The sequence below is a fragment of the Ailuropoda melanoleuca genome, chromosome 4, assembly GCF_002007445.2.
Source record: "Ailuropoda melanoleuca isolate Jingjing chromosome 4, ASM200744v2, whole genome shotgun sequence".
NCBI classification, from domain to species: domain Eukaryota; kingdom Metazoa; phylum Chordata; class Mammalia; order Carnivora; family Ursidae; genus Ailuropoda; species Ailuropoda melanoleuca.
This window is the reverse complement of record NC_048221.1, coordinates 72,491,436-72,508,558: the sequence shown is the minus strand read 5'-3', so window position 1 is coordinate 72,508,558 and position 17,123 is coordinate 72,491,436. Positions and strand designations below refer to the sequence as shown.

Here is a 17,123-nt window from a genome sequence, read left to right as displayed (position 1 = left end):
TTTTGATTAAGTCGTACAGTAAGCAAAGGTCTTAACTGCATTTCTAGTGATTGCAGGCGAGGGCCTGCTCTGGCCGTAGAATATAATTACGCCCGCTTTCTAACCATCTGTTCATTAACGCCAGCCTGGGTGAAGGGCCTGCTCCTTGGTAGATAGGCCGTTTATGGCCTTTAATCTTGTTTTCCTAAGAGCACATTATGTCCTCACACAACAAAGAGAAACCGCCCCCCCAACTCTCCCCAACCCCTACCCCCGAGAGTAACGATGTATAAATTACTAATCCATTTGGAAATGATGGCTTTCAATTATCTAAATCTGGTTTGAGGACAGAGCTTTCCCAATCATTTCGACAGTGAACGTTCACAGGCTAAGACACACATTCACGTGGAAACTCAGGATGCTGGTGTATAAACCTGGACCAGCCTCCAAGTTGGGCCTCCAATTACCCCGCCGCATTAGTGCGAGTCTGTGGTATAACTTTATTTGCACAAACCCAATGACACACACACACAGACGGAGAGACAGAAATAGATGCTTCTGTTTTAGCTGGCATTAACCCAATTTCCAACGCACACAGACTTCCCTTTGCTGGATTTGGGTTTGCTGGCTGGGTACGAGGCCGCTGAACTCAGGGGGGCTTTAGTTGGCCCCACCAGGGGAAGACAGGGGCCTGTGATTTCTCTTTGGGTTGTGAATTACCTTTAAGTGGGCCTAATGCTTCAATATATGGATTCATTAAAAAGCACCATGTTTCCCCTGGAGTCAGCAGGAAACTGATAAGACAAATGTTTATCCCAGCTCTGTCTTAAGGGTCAAAGATTTTTAAGAAGAAGGAGAAAATCCTTTTCCTATGCTAGTGAGAAGTCATCATTTTTGTCCCTTTTGATAGCAGGTTCCTCGGTTCTTCCACCCCAGAAGACAAAGCACAATAATGTCCTCCAGGAATTGCCAGAAACTTTTACTACTGTCCCCTGCTTTGACTCCACCCTTGGCTGAGGAAAAAAGCTGGACATTTCCCCAGTTTTACATGCACAGGAGGAAAGGCCCAGAAAGCCAGGCCCTGGGGAATCTGTGGGTCAGCTGGGCCAGAACCCAGGTCCCGGAGTCGCAGTGTTGGGATGACTTTGGGAGCAAGAACCACCATGTAACAGAAAAGCATGGGGGAATCCCAGCACGGAGGCTGGAACCACATCCTACAGTTTCACGGCTGGGGCAGGCTAGGGTCACATCCACGGGCACATGCAGGTACCTTCACCTCCCTCCCCCATTCTCTGGGTCCCTGAATGGGGCTGAATCCAGGCTGGTTGGTTGGTTTTTTGCCAGACAGCATAGTGAAAACTTCTCCGAGATATCATAAGGAGCCCTGTTATGCTGCCAGCTCAAACCCCAAAGCCGCGAGGACAAAGCAGAGACCAATTAGAAAGACAGGATCTCACCCATCAGAGGATATTAACTGCACTCACAAACAGTTTATGGGGTTGCTTATCTGTTGGCTGCTCTGAACCCAGCTGTTTAAGGATGGATTTAGAAACAATGGACAAATAACAGCATCTTCATTTTCTCCACTGCCACCCCAAGCCGCAGCTAATCCTGGGGGCCAAAGACCAGCAGGGCCATTGGCAAGCTTGTTAGACTTACCTTACCCATTTTTAGTCCTCCTAGAATCCTCTCGGCACCTCTGTCTGCACCACTGTCGGCCCTTTTTTGAAGCATTCTTTCCCAAATATGTGTGTTGCCTTTAGGTTTATCGCTGATTCAGCGCCTACGTTTTATCAAACACTGTGCTAGATACTGAGGCTAGGAGATGAGCCACGTGCTCCCACAGAGCCCACAGCCCTCCTTTTCCTTCCACTGCGGAGCAATCCTATAAACTTCTATGTCCCCTGGCGGGCCAGGTATAGGGGTATGGACCCAGATTCCTTGTATATCGACGGGCTGCATAGATTCAAGGAGACTGTCTTGGATCATCTGCAGACAGAAGGCTGCACTGGGAATATGGCCGAGTGAAGGCTCCAGAGCTGCCCTGTCCCATGGAGTAGCCACTAGCCAAGGGTGGCGATTTAAATTTAAGTAAAATTAAAATTTTAAAAATTCAGTTCCTCAGGTGCACTAGACATTTCATGTGGACCATGCAGATATAGGACATCTCCCTTGCAGAAAGTTCTATTGGACAGTGCTGTCCCAGGATCCTTTCATAACTCAGGTTTTCTTTCAAATTGCAAAGCACAGTGTCCACGTGCCAGTACTGGTTTGCCTGGACAGACTCCGACTGAGTTCTCCGACCCAGCAAGTGAGTTGCTGGAGAACTGAGGCCGACCGCGACACTTCTGTGAAGTTGCTGCCCCGCTACCTTCACCTGTTGAGCCCCGTCCTCCCCCATCCTTCAAGGTCCAACTCAAGGGCTCTGTCCTCTCCTTTCCTGAACTCTCCCAGGCCTCCTCTTCTCGGGTGTACCTGTCTCTATAGCCCCCAACCCAGCTGACTATGTGTCCTCTTGTGTTGCTCTCTACAGGGCGTCCCACAGGGTTGTGCCAACTGCTGGCTGCCTGGGGCGCTGGGTGGAGATGGAATGAGGGGACTGAGATTCAGCCCACCTTCTACTCTCCAAGCTGTAGGTTGTGGCATGGGTGTGTCCTCCCCGCCCCCCCCCCCCGGAGGAAGGGGCCCTTTTCCTAATTTACGCGATGGCAGGGTGGCAGCCTCGGATCTCTAACCATCCTGAGGGCACAGGTCTTGTCTGCCACATAAGATGGTGGCTCTGTGAAGGAGGAAAACAGGTCTTCTCTGGTCACACCTCACTCAAGGCCATATTCCATAGATACAAGGGAGCCACACACGGCACTCCAGGAACTTACGGTTCTGGTGACTTTTGGTCATGTTCTCCGAGTCCAGTGCATGGTAGAACTCATAGGCTGAGCGGCCAAGCAGCTCTTCGGGGTGGTAACCAACCAGTTCTGTGATTCTGAATTCAAAAAAAAAAAAAAAACAACACCATGTGGGAAGAGAGACTATATGAATGTGGGCAGGGGCTCAAGGAGCTAAATTCAGAAGGTAAATCAAATGCACACGTTCAGATGCAAACACACCAGGCTTCCTGTTCATCCCATTCATCCAAGTTCAAAAAACATGGTGGCCAATCTGCAATTATGGCTCCACCCAACCTCCACTCTTCCTGTACTTCCTGAAATCATGTTTGGAGAGTCAGGGGATTCCCTATCCCCCACCTCCAATATACACATACACCCAGTCTCCCAACAACCCCTGGAAGGGGCTCTCACACCCTCCACCTCCCAGTTTTTGCCAAAGAGGGAGATCCAGGGAGAGCAGACAATCCAGTTGCTGTCCACACGAGTGTCCGGGGACGGAACAGGAATGAAAGCCAGGGCTCTGGATTACCAGATCGAGCTTATGCTACTCCTGGGTGATATAAATGAAAAGTGAAAATGGTGTGGCCTCTGCGGGGAGGAATGTGGAGTCGGCCTTTGTGTGGTAGGCAGCAAGTGGGGAGGAACCGCAGGCAGGAGAGCCCGCCCTGTCTGTGTTTGATCTTCATTCCTCTCAGTACTTTTCCTCAGGTCCTGCCTGGTGACCTCAGGTACTTCTTGGACATGGGGCTTGCCTTCCATAGTACTTTACCTGCTCCTCCCCATTTCAAGGAAAGGGGGATGTGCAGGAAGTGCTGAGAGGAAGAAATATAAAATCAAGGTATTGGAAATGTGCCTCCTCGTTACACTCTGATAAATGGGCAGCTCTGAAACGACAGGGCTCGGCTGTCCCAAGTGTCCCTTTCTTCATCCTGTAACGTGTCTGGGTTTCAAGGGAAGTGGGCAGAAAACAGACAAATGTGGAGAACCATGAAGGATCACTGAACACTCAGGACTCTTTGTTCTATACCAGAGTCGTTAAAATAAAGAAGCCCCACCCAAGAACCACCAGTTTAGTCACTTTCCCGCATCACACCTAAATATCACTTCTGGTAAGCTTGACTGTCTCTGGCAGTTTTTCTAATGGGCTCATTGTCTTGTTTACTTGGCCTCCCACAAGTCAGAAGGGATGCTATACTCTTACGATTATGAGCTCTATTTCAGAATTCATGACTTCTGAGTCCAGCCTTGTCCCTTATCCATGCTGGAAATTAACAACACAGAGGGGAAAGCAAAAGCAGAGAGCAGGAGCAGGGGCTCCTTGGTTTCCTGTCTCTATTCTCTCCCGCTCCAAAGGGCCAAAGGGCTTCTGCATATGTCTGCCAGAATAAATCATCCTAAAATAGGATGGAAACCCTACTTCCTTCTTGCCCTGCCCCTTTGAAGCATCTACAGCTTTCCCTATTATCGACCACTATCGACCACTATCGTTACCACGACCCAGAGTAAATACAGTCTGCCTAACTTCCAGGACCACGCAATGTGATTTTGGCTATCCTGCAGCATGTCTTACATCCTGTAACCTGGCAGACCACTCCCCTCAAAGTTCCCCACACGCGGCAAACCCATTCTTGCTACAGAGCCTTGATGTCTTCTCTTCACCCCTCTTCTCCAAGCTCTGATGCCTGCAAGGCTAGCTCACAGCCTGGCCCACGGAGCCCTCTCTCATTCCCCCAGCCCTCAGCAATGTCTCCTTCTCATGAAGCCCTAATAGGCAAACCCACATCACAGAGAATTGCCCACATCCTAGGCTGCCAACCCCTAAATTCAGGGACCACTTTCTTCTTTGGCCTTCCCTCTAATAGGTACCCAGTAAATACTTGAGTGGCTGACTGGTGGGTTGATTCTCCCTTAGGACCCAAGGTACAACCAGAGCCCTGCCTCCCCCAGTACTGCTAAGGGATCTGGGCAATAAAGCTTTACTTTCTCTCCTAGAACGTGATTAACTGTGTCAATGCATGAGTGCATGTGCGCACACACACACACACACACACACACACACATGCATGCACACAGCTCTCAGCAGGACCCCTCGTGATATTCAGATATTTAGTCCATCCTTTCTTCATCTTGGAAGCTATGCCTGGTGTTGGCATGGTCAGCGAAGAGAAAAATTCTCTGCCTCAGTGAGATTTAGGGGTGAAAGTTTTTGTCAAACAAGAGGTAGCCCAAAGGGGCTGAGCAGCTGAGGCCTAGCTGATTCAGTCTGGTGGAGATTTCCAGCGAGATTCCAGCAGTTCACTTGCTCCAGCCTGCTGATCTCAGACCAAGAAGATCTGTCCCCTCACTTGGCCCAGAGCAGAGAGGTCTCTGAACTCATCAGCAACAGATATGTTCCTTGGCAGCCTGATCCCAGGGCTGGTGCCCAACGGCCGAGATTGGGGCAGAGAAAGGAGATGGTTGAACAGCGCTGGCCCTTCCTTCCCTACAACCAAACAATTTTCCTGTCGGGTCCAATGCCTTTTGAGCTTAAGCCTGGGAATAGGAATTGAACCAGTGGGCTGGCCATTACCAGGCTTGCTGATTTGCCAGATACATTGCTTCTGTTCCTGGGTAGGGTTAGAATTTTCTAGAGACCGTCCACAGTGAGGCTATTCTGGACAAGATATGGTACCACCTCCTGAAGAAATGAATTTTTGCTTCAAGATTAGAATCTTTAAAATGTTCAAAGTAAATGTTTATTACAATCAGCCTCATAATAAAACATCTTTAAAATCTAATTACTGCACCATGCATTCAAAGGCACACAATGGGCATGTTTTGGAAGTGGACAAACAAGCCTAGATTTCAGAATCGCCAGCTTGCTTCCCAGGAGTGGCCTTCATTTATCTTGTCAACTAAAATAAATGTTTAATGGCTCCTTCTCCATTCCTTTAAACAGACCACTATAAAAACTGGGAAATACACATACCCCGAACACAATTGAAGAACGTTTGAGTTGTCAAACTTCACAAAGCCAGGAAACCCCAACTTGAAGCTAATGGTCATTCGCCTCCATCTGCAGGCACGCAGACGCCAGTGGGGAGGCAATGAACCCAGCTTGTTTATAGGGTCAGCTCCCACAGCACAGAAGGGCCTTCCCTGCTAATCTCCCCGGGTCCCAGAGAAGCCTGCGGAGCTGGGCTGTGATAACACGGTTTCATCTGCTCTCTCCATCAGGGGCAGGGAATTTTTTTTCTTTCTTTCTAATTAAGAGCCCTGACTCACTGGAAAAAAAAAATCAGTCTGGGGTCACCCATAAATTTAAAGTCAACTCAGTAGGGCTGTTCTGTTTCTGAGAAGCGAGAAATGTAAAAGGGCTTCATTTACCAGATTTCAGAAGCGAGACTAGAGGTCACTCTGTAACAGTGAAGTAGTAGAAGAAAGAGATCGAGGACGAGGTGAGGAGAGAGACGCAGACACTGATGGTCGGCTGTAGGAGGTGGAGAGAGACGGAAGAGGACAGAAAATACAGAGGAAAAAGGTCATTATATTCTGAAGCGTTACACCGCGTTAATATGCGGGTCCGACCACCGGGCTTTGGACTTCAGAATTAGAGATGTCTTCATAACGTTACTCATCGTCCTCCAACTGTCCTTTACCCTTAGTGCTTAAGAGGCTCTTTTCAGGAGCCGAGATGCCCTTCAACAGATGACTGGATTAAGAAGCTGTGGTCCATATATACAATGGAATATTACTCAGCTATCAGAAAGAACGAATTCTCAACATTTGCTGCAACATGGACGGCACTGGAGGAGATAATGCTAAGTGAAATAAGTCAAGCAGAGAAAGACAATTATCATATGATTTCTCTCATCTATGGAACATAAGAACTAGGAGGATCGGTAGGGGAAGAAAGGGATAAAGAAAAGGGGGGTAATCAGAAGGGGGAATGAAACATGAGAGACTATGGACTNGAATTATTAAAAAAAAAAAAAAAGAGGCTCTTTTCAGCATGGCCTCCCTGTGCCCGAGTGCCAGGAAGGAAACGGTTCTCTTGGCTACAGTGTCTGTGCCCTTGCCTCAAGGGGCAGAGGGAGTCCAGCAAAGGCCCAGCTAACACGGTGTGCCCCTCTTCCCAGGAGACCGCCAAAGCACAGGTGCACGCGGGACCTGGCCGTGAGCTCGTGGACTGTCGACACCACTGCCTGCAGTCAAAGGAGGTCTGGCTTCGTTGTCACCCCTGCTCCCAACACCCGTGAAGGATTTGCTAAGTCAATTAAGCACATAAACAAGATGGCTAGAGAGTATTTTAAACTATTTAAGAGGATAAAAGTTTTAAGGACTTTGTAGCCACCTATTTGTTTTCCAAAGAATGCATTTGCTAATAAACGGTGCTTATGTTAAAGTCTGCTTTCTTTTCCTTCCACCCTTCTGGCGATGGCCTCTCCCGGGCAACAACCTGGTTCACCTCATTTTGGTTTCTATAGGTGCTTATAAGCCTGGGCATGGCACCTCCTTAATCAGATCCAGCCTACCCATTCACTCAGCTTGCGATGCCTTTTGCTTTAATGTACTCTTATGCAGAGCTGGCTTGCTTTAAACAGCAGTACTTAAGCCCTGGGTTTTCCTCAGATGCTATGTGGGTATGTGAAATCTATACAACCAGCTCTGTAGGGACAATCCATTTTCATCTTGTCGGGGTGATGTGTTACAGGTGTGTTACAGGCGTGTTACAGGCATGTTACAGGTGTGTTACAGAGGTGTTACAGGTGTGTTACAGGTGCGTTACAGGTGTTACAGGTGTGTTACAGGTGTTACAGGTACTTTATACCTAGGAAGGCTGCCTTGGCTCAATCCTGGACTGACCCTGCTCTGAGTGCCACCAAATGCCACAGCGGCCTTGTATCACCTTGAGACCCACATGCAGGAAGAAGAAGCTTGCCTTGAATTGTAGCAAGAGAGGAACAGATCATGTAGAAGGAATAATTTTTGAATTATGAGGTGGATTAAAACTTGGATTAAATTGCAAAGAGAATTTGTAGAGCTGCCTCTTCCAGGAGTATTTGGAACAGACTAGACAGGATAATATTTAAGCATTTCTTATATATGTGCTCAAACTCTGGGTTTATTTCGGAACACTGTCTTTGGAGGAGACACAGACGCACAAGGAGAGCACTTAGAGTTTCTTCGAACTCAGGGATTTAGAGAAATTCGCTAAACCCTCTCATATGAGATGTGTGCAGAAAAGCTAATAAAGTGTAGGTCTGCAAAAATATTTAGGATATCCTATATAGGAAACTAAAAAAGTACATGTAATGTATTAATCTGAAATATCACTCCGAATTTTAAAATGCCACCCGTCCTCTAAAAAAAAGTACAATAAAAATAATTTATTAAATGTATCTCATTACACAATGAGAGTATATAATCTTTTACTACTAATTTGCCTGAAGTTAGCCTATCTTCTTCCCAGATTTCAAAACTCTTGCCTTCCAGGTGTTTTGATTGTATGTATCTTATAATTCATGGCTCTTTCTCATTTTCTTCAATGACCTTCTCTTTATGATCCCCCTCTTCTCTCATTATTATCTGTACTCTTCCTGACTTCTTTATATAAGAATTCATCATAAATCTGAACCACATAATTTGAAATGCAGGCGTCTTAACTATCCGATTAAACCTCTGGTATTAGCGTGCCCTATGTGGCCTTAATCCAATGGCAAAACAGGGTTGCCTTCAACTTCTTTAACTGTAAAGATTACATGACCCTCTTTGTTAATCTGAAATTTTCACTGTGAACGGTGATACTGTTTTCTCCCTATTGGTACTGATCCTATCTATATGATCTGCTTGGATAATTATTTCTCAGATACAGGAAGACTCCTACAACTGACAAAATCACAGTGGGATTATGTGAATCACACAGCCGCTCGTCCTCCCCATGCCTGGCTCCCTTCACAGTGACTCCCTTTTGCCACTAGGTGGCACCTTCACATGAATTTAAGAACCACCCCATTTTAGAGTTAACCAATTTGGGAATAACCTCTTTCCCGCCTTTCAGGGAAAGGAATGCTCTATTTTGAACCATTCACTGTGGTTCCTTAAGTGGCAGGTGTATCACTGTCTAAACTCTTGGAGATCAGGAAAAAGCTCTTCTCCGTCTTTGATAGAATAGTCTCTGGCACAGGGTTAACGTGGTACATAGCATGTGCTCAGTAAATACGTTCGTTCAGGGGCTGCTCAGTACTTTAGGAAAGGAGTAGAAGGGCTCTGTGTGAGTCATAAATGGAGACAGCTCGCCATCGATCACAGTGGTAAGCAGGACATCCTCCTTTAGCCTTGCTCCGCATTGCTCCCCTCGTTAAGAGCAGTCAACCACATCCACGTAAATGTGACAGACGTGAAGTGTCATAGAATTTAACTTTTAAGATGTTTACTAAGTTTTAGATAATTACTACGAGACCATCCTCTGACCCTTTATTACGAGGAGTGGGACAAATGCACTCTGAGCCATCCGTGTGCCATTCCTTATCTCCAGATGCTTCAGACCTGTTGTTCCAGCTTCCAGAGACTCTGAGAACCCAAGAGTTCAAATGCAGGATCACAGCCTGCTTTTCTTTCTTCTGTTTTATTTCCCTCTTCTCTCTCCAGTCTCCCTTCCCTTTTCTCCATCACACCCCTTTTTTTATTCTGTCTGTGGTCTTCATACATCAAAGAAAAAGTCCTAAACTGCCTTTAAAAATGATTTTGTGGATTCCAATTGCCTTATATTTTCATCAGATTCTTTCAGTTTTCCTTATGGGAGAATTATCCTCTTGTGGGAAATCATCATCCCGCAATGTGTGTTACATGTCATCAAATCTAGTGAATTCCTAGGTTTAACGGAAAATGGAAAGCACTCCCTCCCCATTAGCTATCATATGTAGTGTTGGTTTTTGAAGCATTGGTCTTGGAAGGGTATTAAGGAGACAGAGAGACAGGGAGGGAGGGGGGGAAAGAGAGAGAGAAAGAGAGGGCGCATGCGTGCACGGGTGTGCGTGCACACCTTGCCCCATTCTAATGAAAGAGTGAAAACAAAACAAGCTACCAAAACCAAAAAAATCCCAGTCTTCATCAAAGCAATAGAGAAATAGCACTTAGGGATTAAGGCCTTAAAATAGTCACTTTATAAACTGTCTAAGCCATGTCTGTGCCCTTGTTAGCTAATCTGCTAATCGGTTAAATACAACTTCCGTGAGGCACAGCATTCTGTGTGTTTAAGCGCCTGTACACTCACCCCTCCAGCACCACTGAACTCCAAGTTCGGGCCATGTAATTAGGTTTCTTGAAAGGCAAGATTTTGCTGAAAATGCAATGTGTCCAGCAGCACTGAGATGCAGTATCGCCCTCCACACTCTGAGTCACAAAGCCCTAAATCACAGGTTCCTCCAAGCCAGTATCGACTCTGCCAACCAGCTCTGAGCCAGACGAAGCAAGCAGTCCGCGCGGGGGTCTCCCCGTTCTGCGGCCGCTTCCTCTTCTGCCACTGGTGGGACAATTCCTCCTGGTTTTGTCCCCTCTTCTATCCCAAGCAACGTTGCTTTCAGGAAATGACCTGAAACTCATTCAAAGCAAGGTAACGAATGGAGGACAACCTCAGATTACTCTTCCCAGAGAATTTTTTTCTTCCCTAAATTTAACAAGGATCAAAGTGTTAAGCTTAAAAAAAAAAATCCCTGTCTACTATTAGCTAGAGATGGTAAGTTCTTTCCTCGGATGGCAGGGTCTTCCCAGTGCTTGTGGGGTCATGTGAGGGATGGGCTTCACTCAGAGGGGCTCGCACCGTCCCCTGCACTACAGCCGCTGCTCCGGGCTGGATAGCGAGGGCATCCACAGCGGCACCCCATCCTCGAGCAGGACCTGTGGGCTGCACAGTGGCATTTCCCATGCCATCTCGAGAGCCTAGAGAGGGGCGCACATTACAGAAGTGTGTCTTCTGCCCACAGTGTTCATTTGAACACAAAGCCTCCATCTGAGAAACGACCTTCCACACAGCGTGGATTTCTCCAGTGCCTGCCTTTGGGACAATCTTTATCTCCAGTCTTCATCCTGATCCCAGTAACACCACTATCAAGCCTTGTAATCAATGCTGTGTGAGAGTTCCAGGACAAAAGTCTTCATATGTGACATTTTCTCCCTATGAAGTTAGAGCACTTCTTTCTACTTAGAGAATGACCTGCTGCCTCTAAGAGCCTGGGTCCTGGCATCATGGTGGTTAAAATGGGGGGACAGGAATGACTCAAGGATCCTTTCACCAAAGTCCTTTGACTTTGCCTCGAGCGGAGGCCAATTCTAAGAAGGGGCATATGCACTCTTAGGTACTCTTTCTACAACTTTATAATAAACAACAACTTGTAGTGAGAATAACCACTCATACCAAACATTTCCTATTGAACTTGAACTTAGGCCATCTCACCAGAGTTGATACTTTGAACCACATCACTCTCCCACAGAAGAATTGTGGTTTTGGGGGTCAGAATCTAGCTTAGCTTCCTTTATCAAAAAGACTTCAAAATTAGGCTAAGCAGTGGCTGGAGTGGAGGTGGCAGAGAAGGAGCAAAGGCTGAGGGAAGAGCTCACACGCGGAAGGGAACAGTGGAAGCCAGGCAGCCGTGGGGCCGTTTCCAGGCCAGACCCCGAAGCTCTCAGCTGGCCTCTGAATTGCGAGTGCTGAGGGGGATTGCTAGATTCCTGTCTCCTGGGAATGGAGACTGGCCTGGAAATTTCTTCAGGAGCCTGACACATATGTGGAGGGCTGGGTACACACCACCACAATCAGTAATGAGCTACACAGCAGAACAGCTCTACAGTCAGCCCCTGACGCTGCCTCAACAGGGAACCACCAAATATGGTACCAGGAGCCCCTCAGACACACTGACGGGATGACGCAGTGACACACGTCCACAAACTTGTACCCAGCAATGCAATACCCGTGCCCCAGACCCATACCTTTCCCATAGGCACAACCGCGTGCACACACACGCACACACACACACACACGCACGTGAGACAGCCCGGCTACGGCACACACACTCCCGGGCCCCCACCTGTCGTCACAGTAGGTGAACTTCATGTCCATGCTGTGGCGGCTGAGGAAGGTCTTGCTGTCCAGGGGGATGTCCATGTGTGACGGGTGCTGGATGGGCTCGCACATGATGATGAGGCAGGACAGCAGGGGCTCCTTGTAGCTGCAGAGGCCACTGTGAGGGGGGCAGTTGTTGTACACCTTCACCTGGCCAGTGCAGTGCAGGACCTGGAGACCAGCCATGGAGGGTCAGGCACGGGGCCAAAGAGCATGGTCTCGGGGGAGGGGACTCCAACCCAGGCCCGATGTCGTCCTACCTTCCAGGTGGCTGACTTGAGGTTGACGGTCCGGCCTCTGTTGGTGACTGTGCACTTCATCCTCATGAAGAAGTCCCGCTCTGTGGACAGGTCTTTGCTTTTCTTTCCGAAACCAGAGCCTGGACAGGGAAGAGTAGAGCGCATCGCTGGACTGTGGTTTTACGTTTACGTTCAGAAGAGGTGCCCCGGTGCCATTTTTCTGGGTCACGTGTTGTGTGTATTTGCCAAGGATCTGCTCCCTGAGTGCCGCGGCCTGCCGTGAAAGCTGAGCGTCACCTCGGCCTGCGGACTAACGTTTTCTCATCTCCGGCTTGTCTCCCCAGCTGGAGTCTAAGGTCCTGAGGGCTGTTCCCCTGTTTTGTTTCCCCTGCATCTAGCATATAGTCAGTGCTCACTTTGCAGTGGCGAGGCAATGAGGGACTGGAAGCTGTAATCCGGCATGTCTCTCCTGGGGCAGGCCTGTGTTCCCTAGCAGGAAGTCCCAGGGACAGTGTGGCTGAACCACTGTCTCCTCAAGGGGATAAACCTCTCAGAGGTTTATTAGAAAGGCCTCTCAGACACCCCTGTTTTGTCTGCAGTCCTGTCCCTCAAGAACGTGAACCTTATTTTCAACCCACCACAGTTGCACTTGGGACACCGCACCATCGGCTTTCTCCCTAAAGTGACCTGTGTCAAGGCTCACGATAGACCGCTGGCCCAAGCCTCCTGGGTTTGCTGCACAAGTTCGCTTTGAGGATGAACTCAACATGGATGAGATCTTTTCTCAGCCAGAATTAAATAAATCACCAAGACGAATGACACAGCCTCCTTCCTCATGGTCTCCAGATGCCCACTCACGCAGAGCTTTTCCCACGTTCCAAAAAACAGTGAAGAATGCAGTAAGTGCCGGGGGAGACCCCTCGTCCATGCCCGAATTCTGCCTCCACCACTACCATCTCCAGCCTGGACCTTCCCAGGTACACTCCTGCCCCCTGGCCAGCGTCACAGAACAAGCCAGAGACTTTTTTTTCAAATCGTCACACCCCTCCATAAACCTCTAGAGGGCGATGATTTATTTGAAAGATGTATCCCCAAAAAGCTGTGTCAAATGACTTTTGGCATCTCTGAACCTATCATAAACATCTCTAGAGGAAAGCCTGCTGAATAAGAGAATGAAAGTGAGAAAGTGAATCTTTTTTTTTTTTTTTAAAGAAAGAACATTTCTCCATCATGATTATAAAACTATCTCTCCAAAACTTAATGATGTTCCTTCCAATTTTAATTTTCACAGGTGGGGTTTACATATCATGAGATACTTTTGTATCCCAGGGTCTGGACCTACCCTCAGGACCAGTTCAGGTGCTGGGAGTAAGTGGGCTGGAGAGACTCGTTTGTGGCTATGGCATGGGTTACTGTTGTGGCCTAACTTGCCAACCTCCAAATTCTCCCCATTCTGCCATTTGATTAATCTTTCTAAGCATAGCTCCAGTCAGATTACCTTTCTCTGGCTCAAAAAGTTTTCAAAAGCTCCTCTCTGTCTACAGGATAAAGTTCGAGGCCCTCCACCCGGCCTTCAAAGCCTTCCACAATCTGCCTCATGGTCTTATCTTCTTCTCGGCGTTCACACTAACCCTTTGCTTCTAGATCATGAGTCCACTCAGGCCAGTGCCTTCAATGAGGATTGGCTGATTCATAGAGTTTGATCCCGAGTCCTTGACACATGGACCAAGAGACCTAATGTCCTACTGAGATAAATAGAGTAGAATCATGCTATGAATCATGGTACTTGAGAGCTGGAAGGTCCTAGACTTTGCCTGGTCCAATACCATTCATCTAAAAGGAGAGGTTCTGAGGAACAGGGCAACGCAGTGACCTGGTTCAGGTTTCATGGCCGGACTGAGACCAGGTCAGTGGCCGAACTTAGACTGAGAACCGAAGGGCCGAAGAGTTTCTGGAGAAGAGAAGAAGAGGCTTTTTGATTTTGGAAGGTTTCTAGCATGTGCTTTAGAAAGAGATTCAGAAAGTCTGATGGCCCCTGCCTCATAGCAGCAGACGAGATTTCTTAGCAGCACACGGAAGACACTGACCAGCCCCGTGGAACGCTCTCCAGCCTGTGTACTCTAGGAGCCAGGTGGCCTGCGGCCTTGAGGTGGGAGAGCAGAGGGGCTGGGTGCGAGCTCCGGGTGGGGAGGGGGCTGCAATGCCGCACTCCGTGGGCTCAGTCTGTCCCCAGGGTGGAAGCAGGCCTGCTGAGCACCTGCGTCATCTGCGTGTGCGGTAACAAGAGCGCAGCCTTGCAGGCTTGGTGCCTCGGCCTCAGTCGTTCAGGCTGCATAAGCACGCACCCCACGGCAGTGACAGTGAGAGATGTGAAAGGAGATGGACAGACGCGGGCACAATCTGCCCAGGATGGTGCTGGAATCTCTGGTTCAGAAGGGACCGTGAAAGTCACGGAGCCTTGCTGCCCCTCAAAGCTTCAGTCCTCTTGACAATACCCTCATCCAAGCCTTTGCCTGAAGGGCCCCAGTGACAAGAGATTCAAGAAGGAACTCTTGACAGTCATTGCAAAGTGCTTTCTGCTTATGTGGGCCCTTCCAACCACAGCCCCCTGGGGGATATACCCCCACAGGTAGGGCACAGTATATGAGATCTTCTCAATCTCTTCTCCATCAAAAATGACCTGTGGATCTTATTATCAGGGGACCAGATTCATTCCTTGGCTCCCAGGGTATCTGGGCTCCAAAGGTGGCCCCAATGAGTCATGCGTGCCTTCTGATATGCATGGCCTTGTGTACTTGCCTCCCATGCTGAGCAGGGGCTGGCTTTTAACTCCCTCTAACAACAGAAATGGGCAGAGTGACACTGGGCCAGCCTCCAGACTCAGGCTTCAGAAAGCCTGGCAGCTTCTACGTCTGCACTTTGGGAACCCTGAGCGGACGTGTCAGAGGTCTGGAGAGGGAAGGGCTCTGGGATTCCATGGAGTGAGAGAGCGATCAGCTCTGCCACCCACTGAGTCCCAGCTCCCAGCTACTGGCCATAAGGTCCAAGAGGTGCGGGGGAGCCATCCTAGTCATTCCACTTAGTACGGCCCCCAGACGACAGCAGCCCAGCTGATAGCACAGGGAGCAAGAGAAGAGCCCACAGAACCCACAGAATCATGATGGGTAATAAAATGGTCACTAAAGCTACCATGTTTTGGGTGGTTTGTTATATAATGGTAGACAAGAGAGATGGGTTTCATGCGCATTCGGGCACAGGCGAGTACTGGTTTGGGTGGTGCCATTTGGCAGAGACGCTGGCCTCTCAGGTGGTGAGACCTGCTGGAGAGAGTGTCCTAAGTCAGAGGACTGCCTGCCTAGCATGGCATCAGGCACTCTGAAGGGCCAGCTGGAGACAGTTCTGAGTAGCAAGTCCTTCCAGGACCCTCCATCTCATGCTGCAAACTCTGAGGGATCTTTTATGGATGCCAGCTTTTTCCTGGACCATGATGACCCCGATCCATCACCCCCACATTTGTAGACAAAGGGAATGCAGAGTCCCCCTCAGGTGGTATAAGAAGGAAGGAAACACACAGGGAAGAGTACTTTACCAGTTTTGAGACTCAGGTTCTCACGAATCTCCTCATGGTCACAGGGATGAGTGAAGTCAAAGATACTGTGTCCTGTTAGCTCCACCTGTTTCAAAAACAAGGTTGGGCTTCATTATTCCTACTGCTGAAGAAGCCAAGAGGCAGCTGAGTCCCCTTCCAGGTTGGGAGACAGGGAGCAGACTGAAGTAGGTATTTGCATCCCAATGCAGCGCTGTCCACAGACATGCGGACATAACAAAGGACAGCCACTGATGGCAGAGACTTGATTCCCAAGGGTTGGTCTGTTGATCAGCCAGCAGAGCTGCCCACCTGCAAGGCCTACCCCAACACCAGGGGCTGGGATTGTGTTCCTGAGGCTTGTAGCCTGAGGTCAGAAGGAGCGGGGTGGGCACAGGCAGGGAGAGGTCAGGAGAAGTGTGACCAGCACCCTCCACTCATTTCTACCCCTAAATGGAAATATTTTTCCCTTTTTGAAAGAGCCAGACGAGAATGTCACCTGTGTGAGTCCCATGAACTTGCTGATGTTTTCCGACAGAAAGATCATGTCGCCATCTTGGGTCACCACGGCAATGAAGCCCTCCAATGCTTTCAGGTACAAGTTGTCCATCTGTTGGTTAGCTTCGGCTTCAGACTCATTTTCTGAGCAAACTGGAAAGAGAGGGGGGTCGGATAGCTTACACGAATGTGGTACTAAGGCAGAAGTGACTGGCTCAGATGAACATCTGCCAGAGATGCCTCATGGGCATTACGTGGACTTTTCTGGAAATGCACACTGCCAACCACCTAAGAGTCTACCACATGCCCAAGCAGCTGGTATTTGGTTAGCACTACTACACAGACGACACCCTGATGGGGCTCTGCAGGTGGTGAGGCTGTCATGGCAGCATACTTCTGGGACTAGGGATAATGGTGATAGCAGGTGTCATGGATGTGACAGTAGTCATGGTAGTACTAGGAACCATAACCTTCACTGCTAACGTACATGGAGCAATGACCACACATCAGGTACTGCACTGAACATACCATATAATGTCTACAATGCCTGTGAGGTAGGTACTATTTTTTGTCTCATCTTATAGACGAGGCTTAGAGAGGCGCAGTTGGTCATTTGCCAGAGGCTGTAAAGACTGGTTAGCAGGCTCAGGCAGCTGAATCCAGCAGCTACACTCCTAACCATTTATGGGCTTAGGAGTCAAATAGACATAGGTTCTATTCCTCTTATTAGACTATGACTTGGGCTAATGACCTCTTTGAACATCAGTTTCCTCATCAGCCCAATGGAAATAATAACTTCCATTTTTTTGAGTCATAAGGATTAGATAAACATT

The 17,123-nt window shown here is 48.5% G+C and overlaps 1 protein-coding gene across 1 annotated transcript in view; it reads right to left on the bottom strand.

Moving 5' to 3' along the window:
- Nucleotides 1–17,123, bottom strand: part of EPAS1 (endothelial PAS domain protein 1) — an 82,756-nt gene that overhangs the window by 11,586 nt on the left and 54,047 nt on the right. The window contains exons 3-7 of the mRNA XM_011237191.3: nucleotides 16,292–16,443; nucleotides 15,796–15,880; nucleotides 12,228–12,346; nucleotides 11,933–12,138; nucleotides 2,856–2,962 (exon numbers count right to left, since the gene is read on the bottom strand). Coding sequence (XP_011235493.1) covers nucleotides 2,856–2,962; nucleotides 11,933–12,138; nucleotides 12,228–12,346; nucleotides 15,796–15,880; nucleotides 16,292–16,443 — 669 coding nt within the window. The remainder of the gene's footprint in view (nucleotides 1–2,855; nucleotides 2,963–11,932; nucleotides 12,139–12,227; nucleotides 12,347–15,795; nucleotides 15,881–16,291; nucleotides 16,444–17,123) is intronic.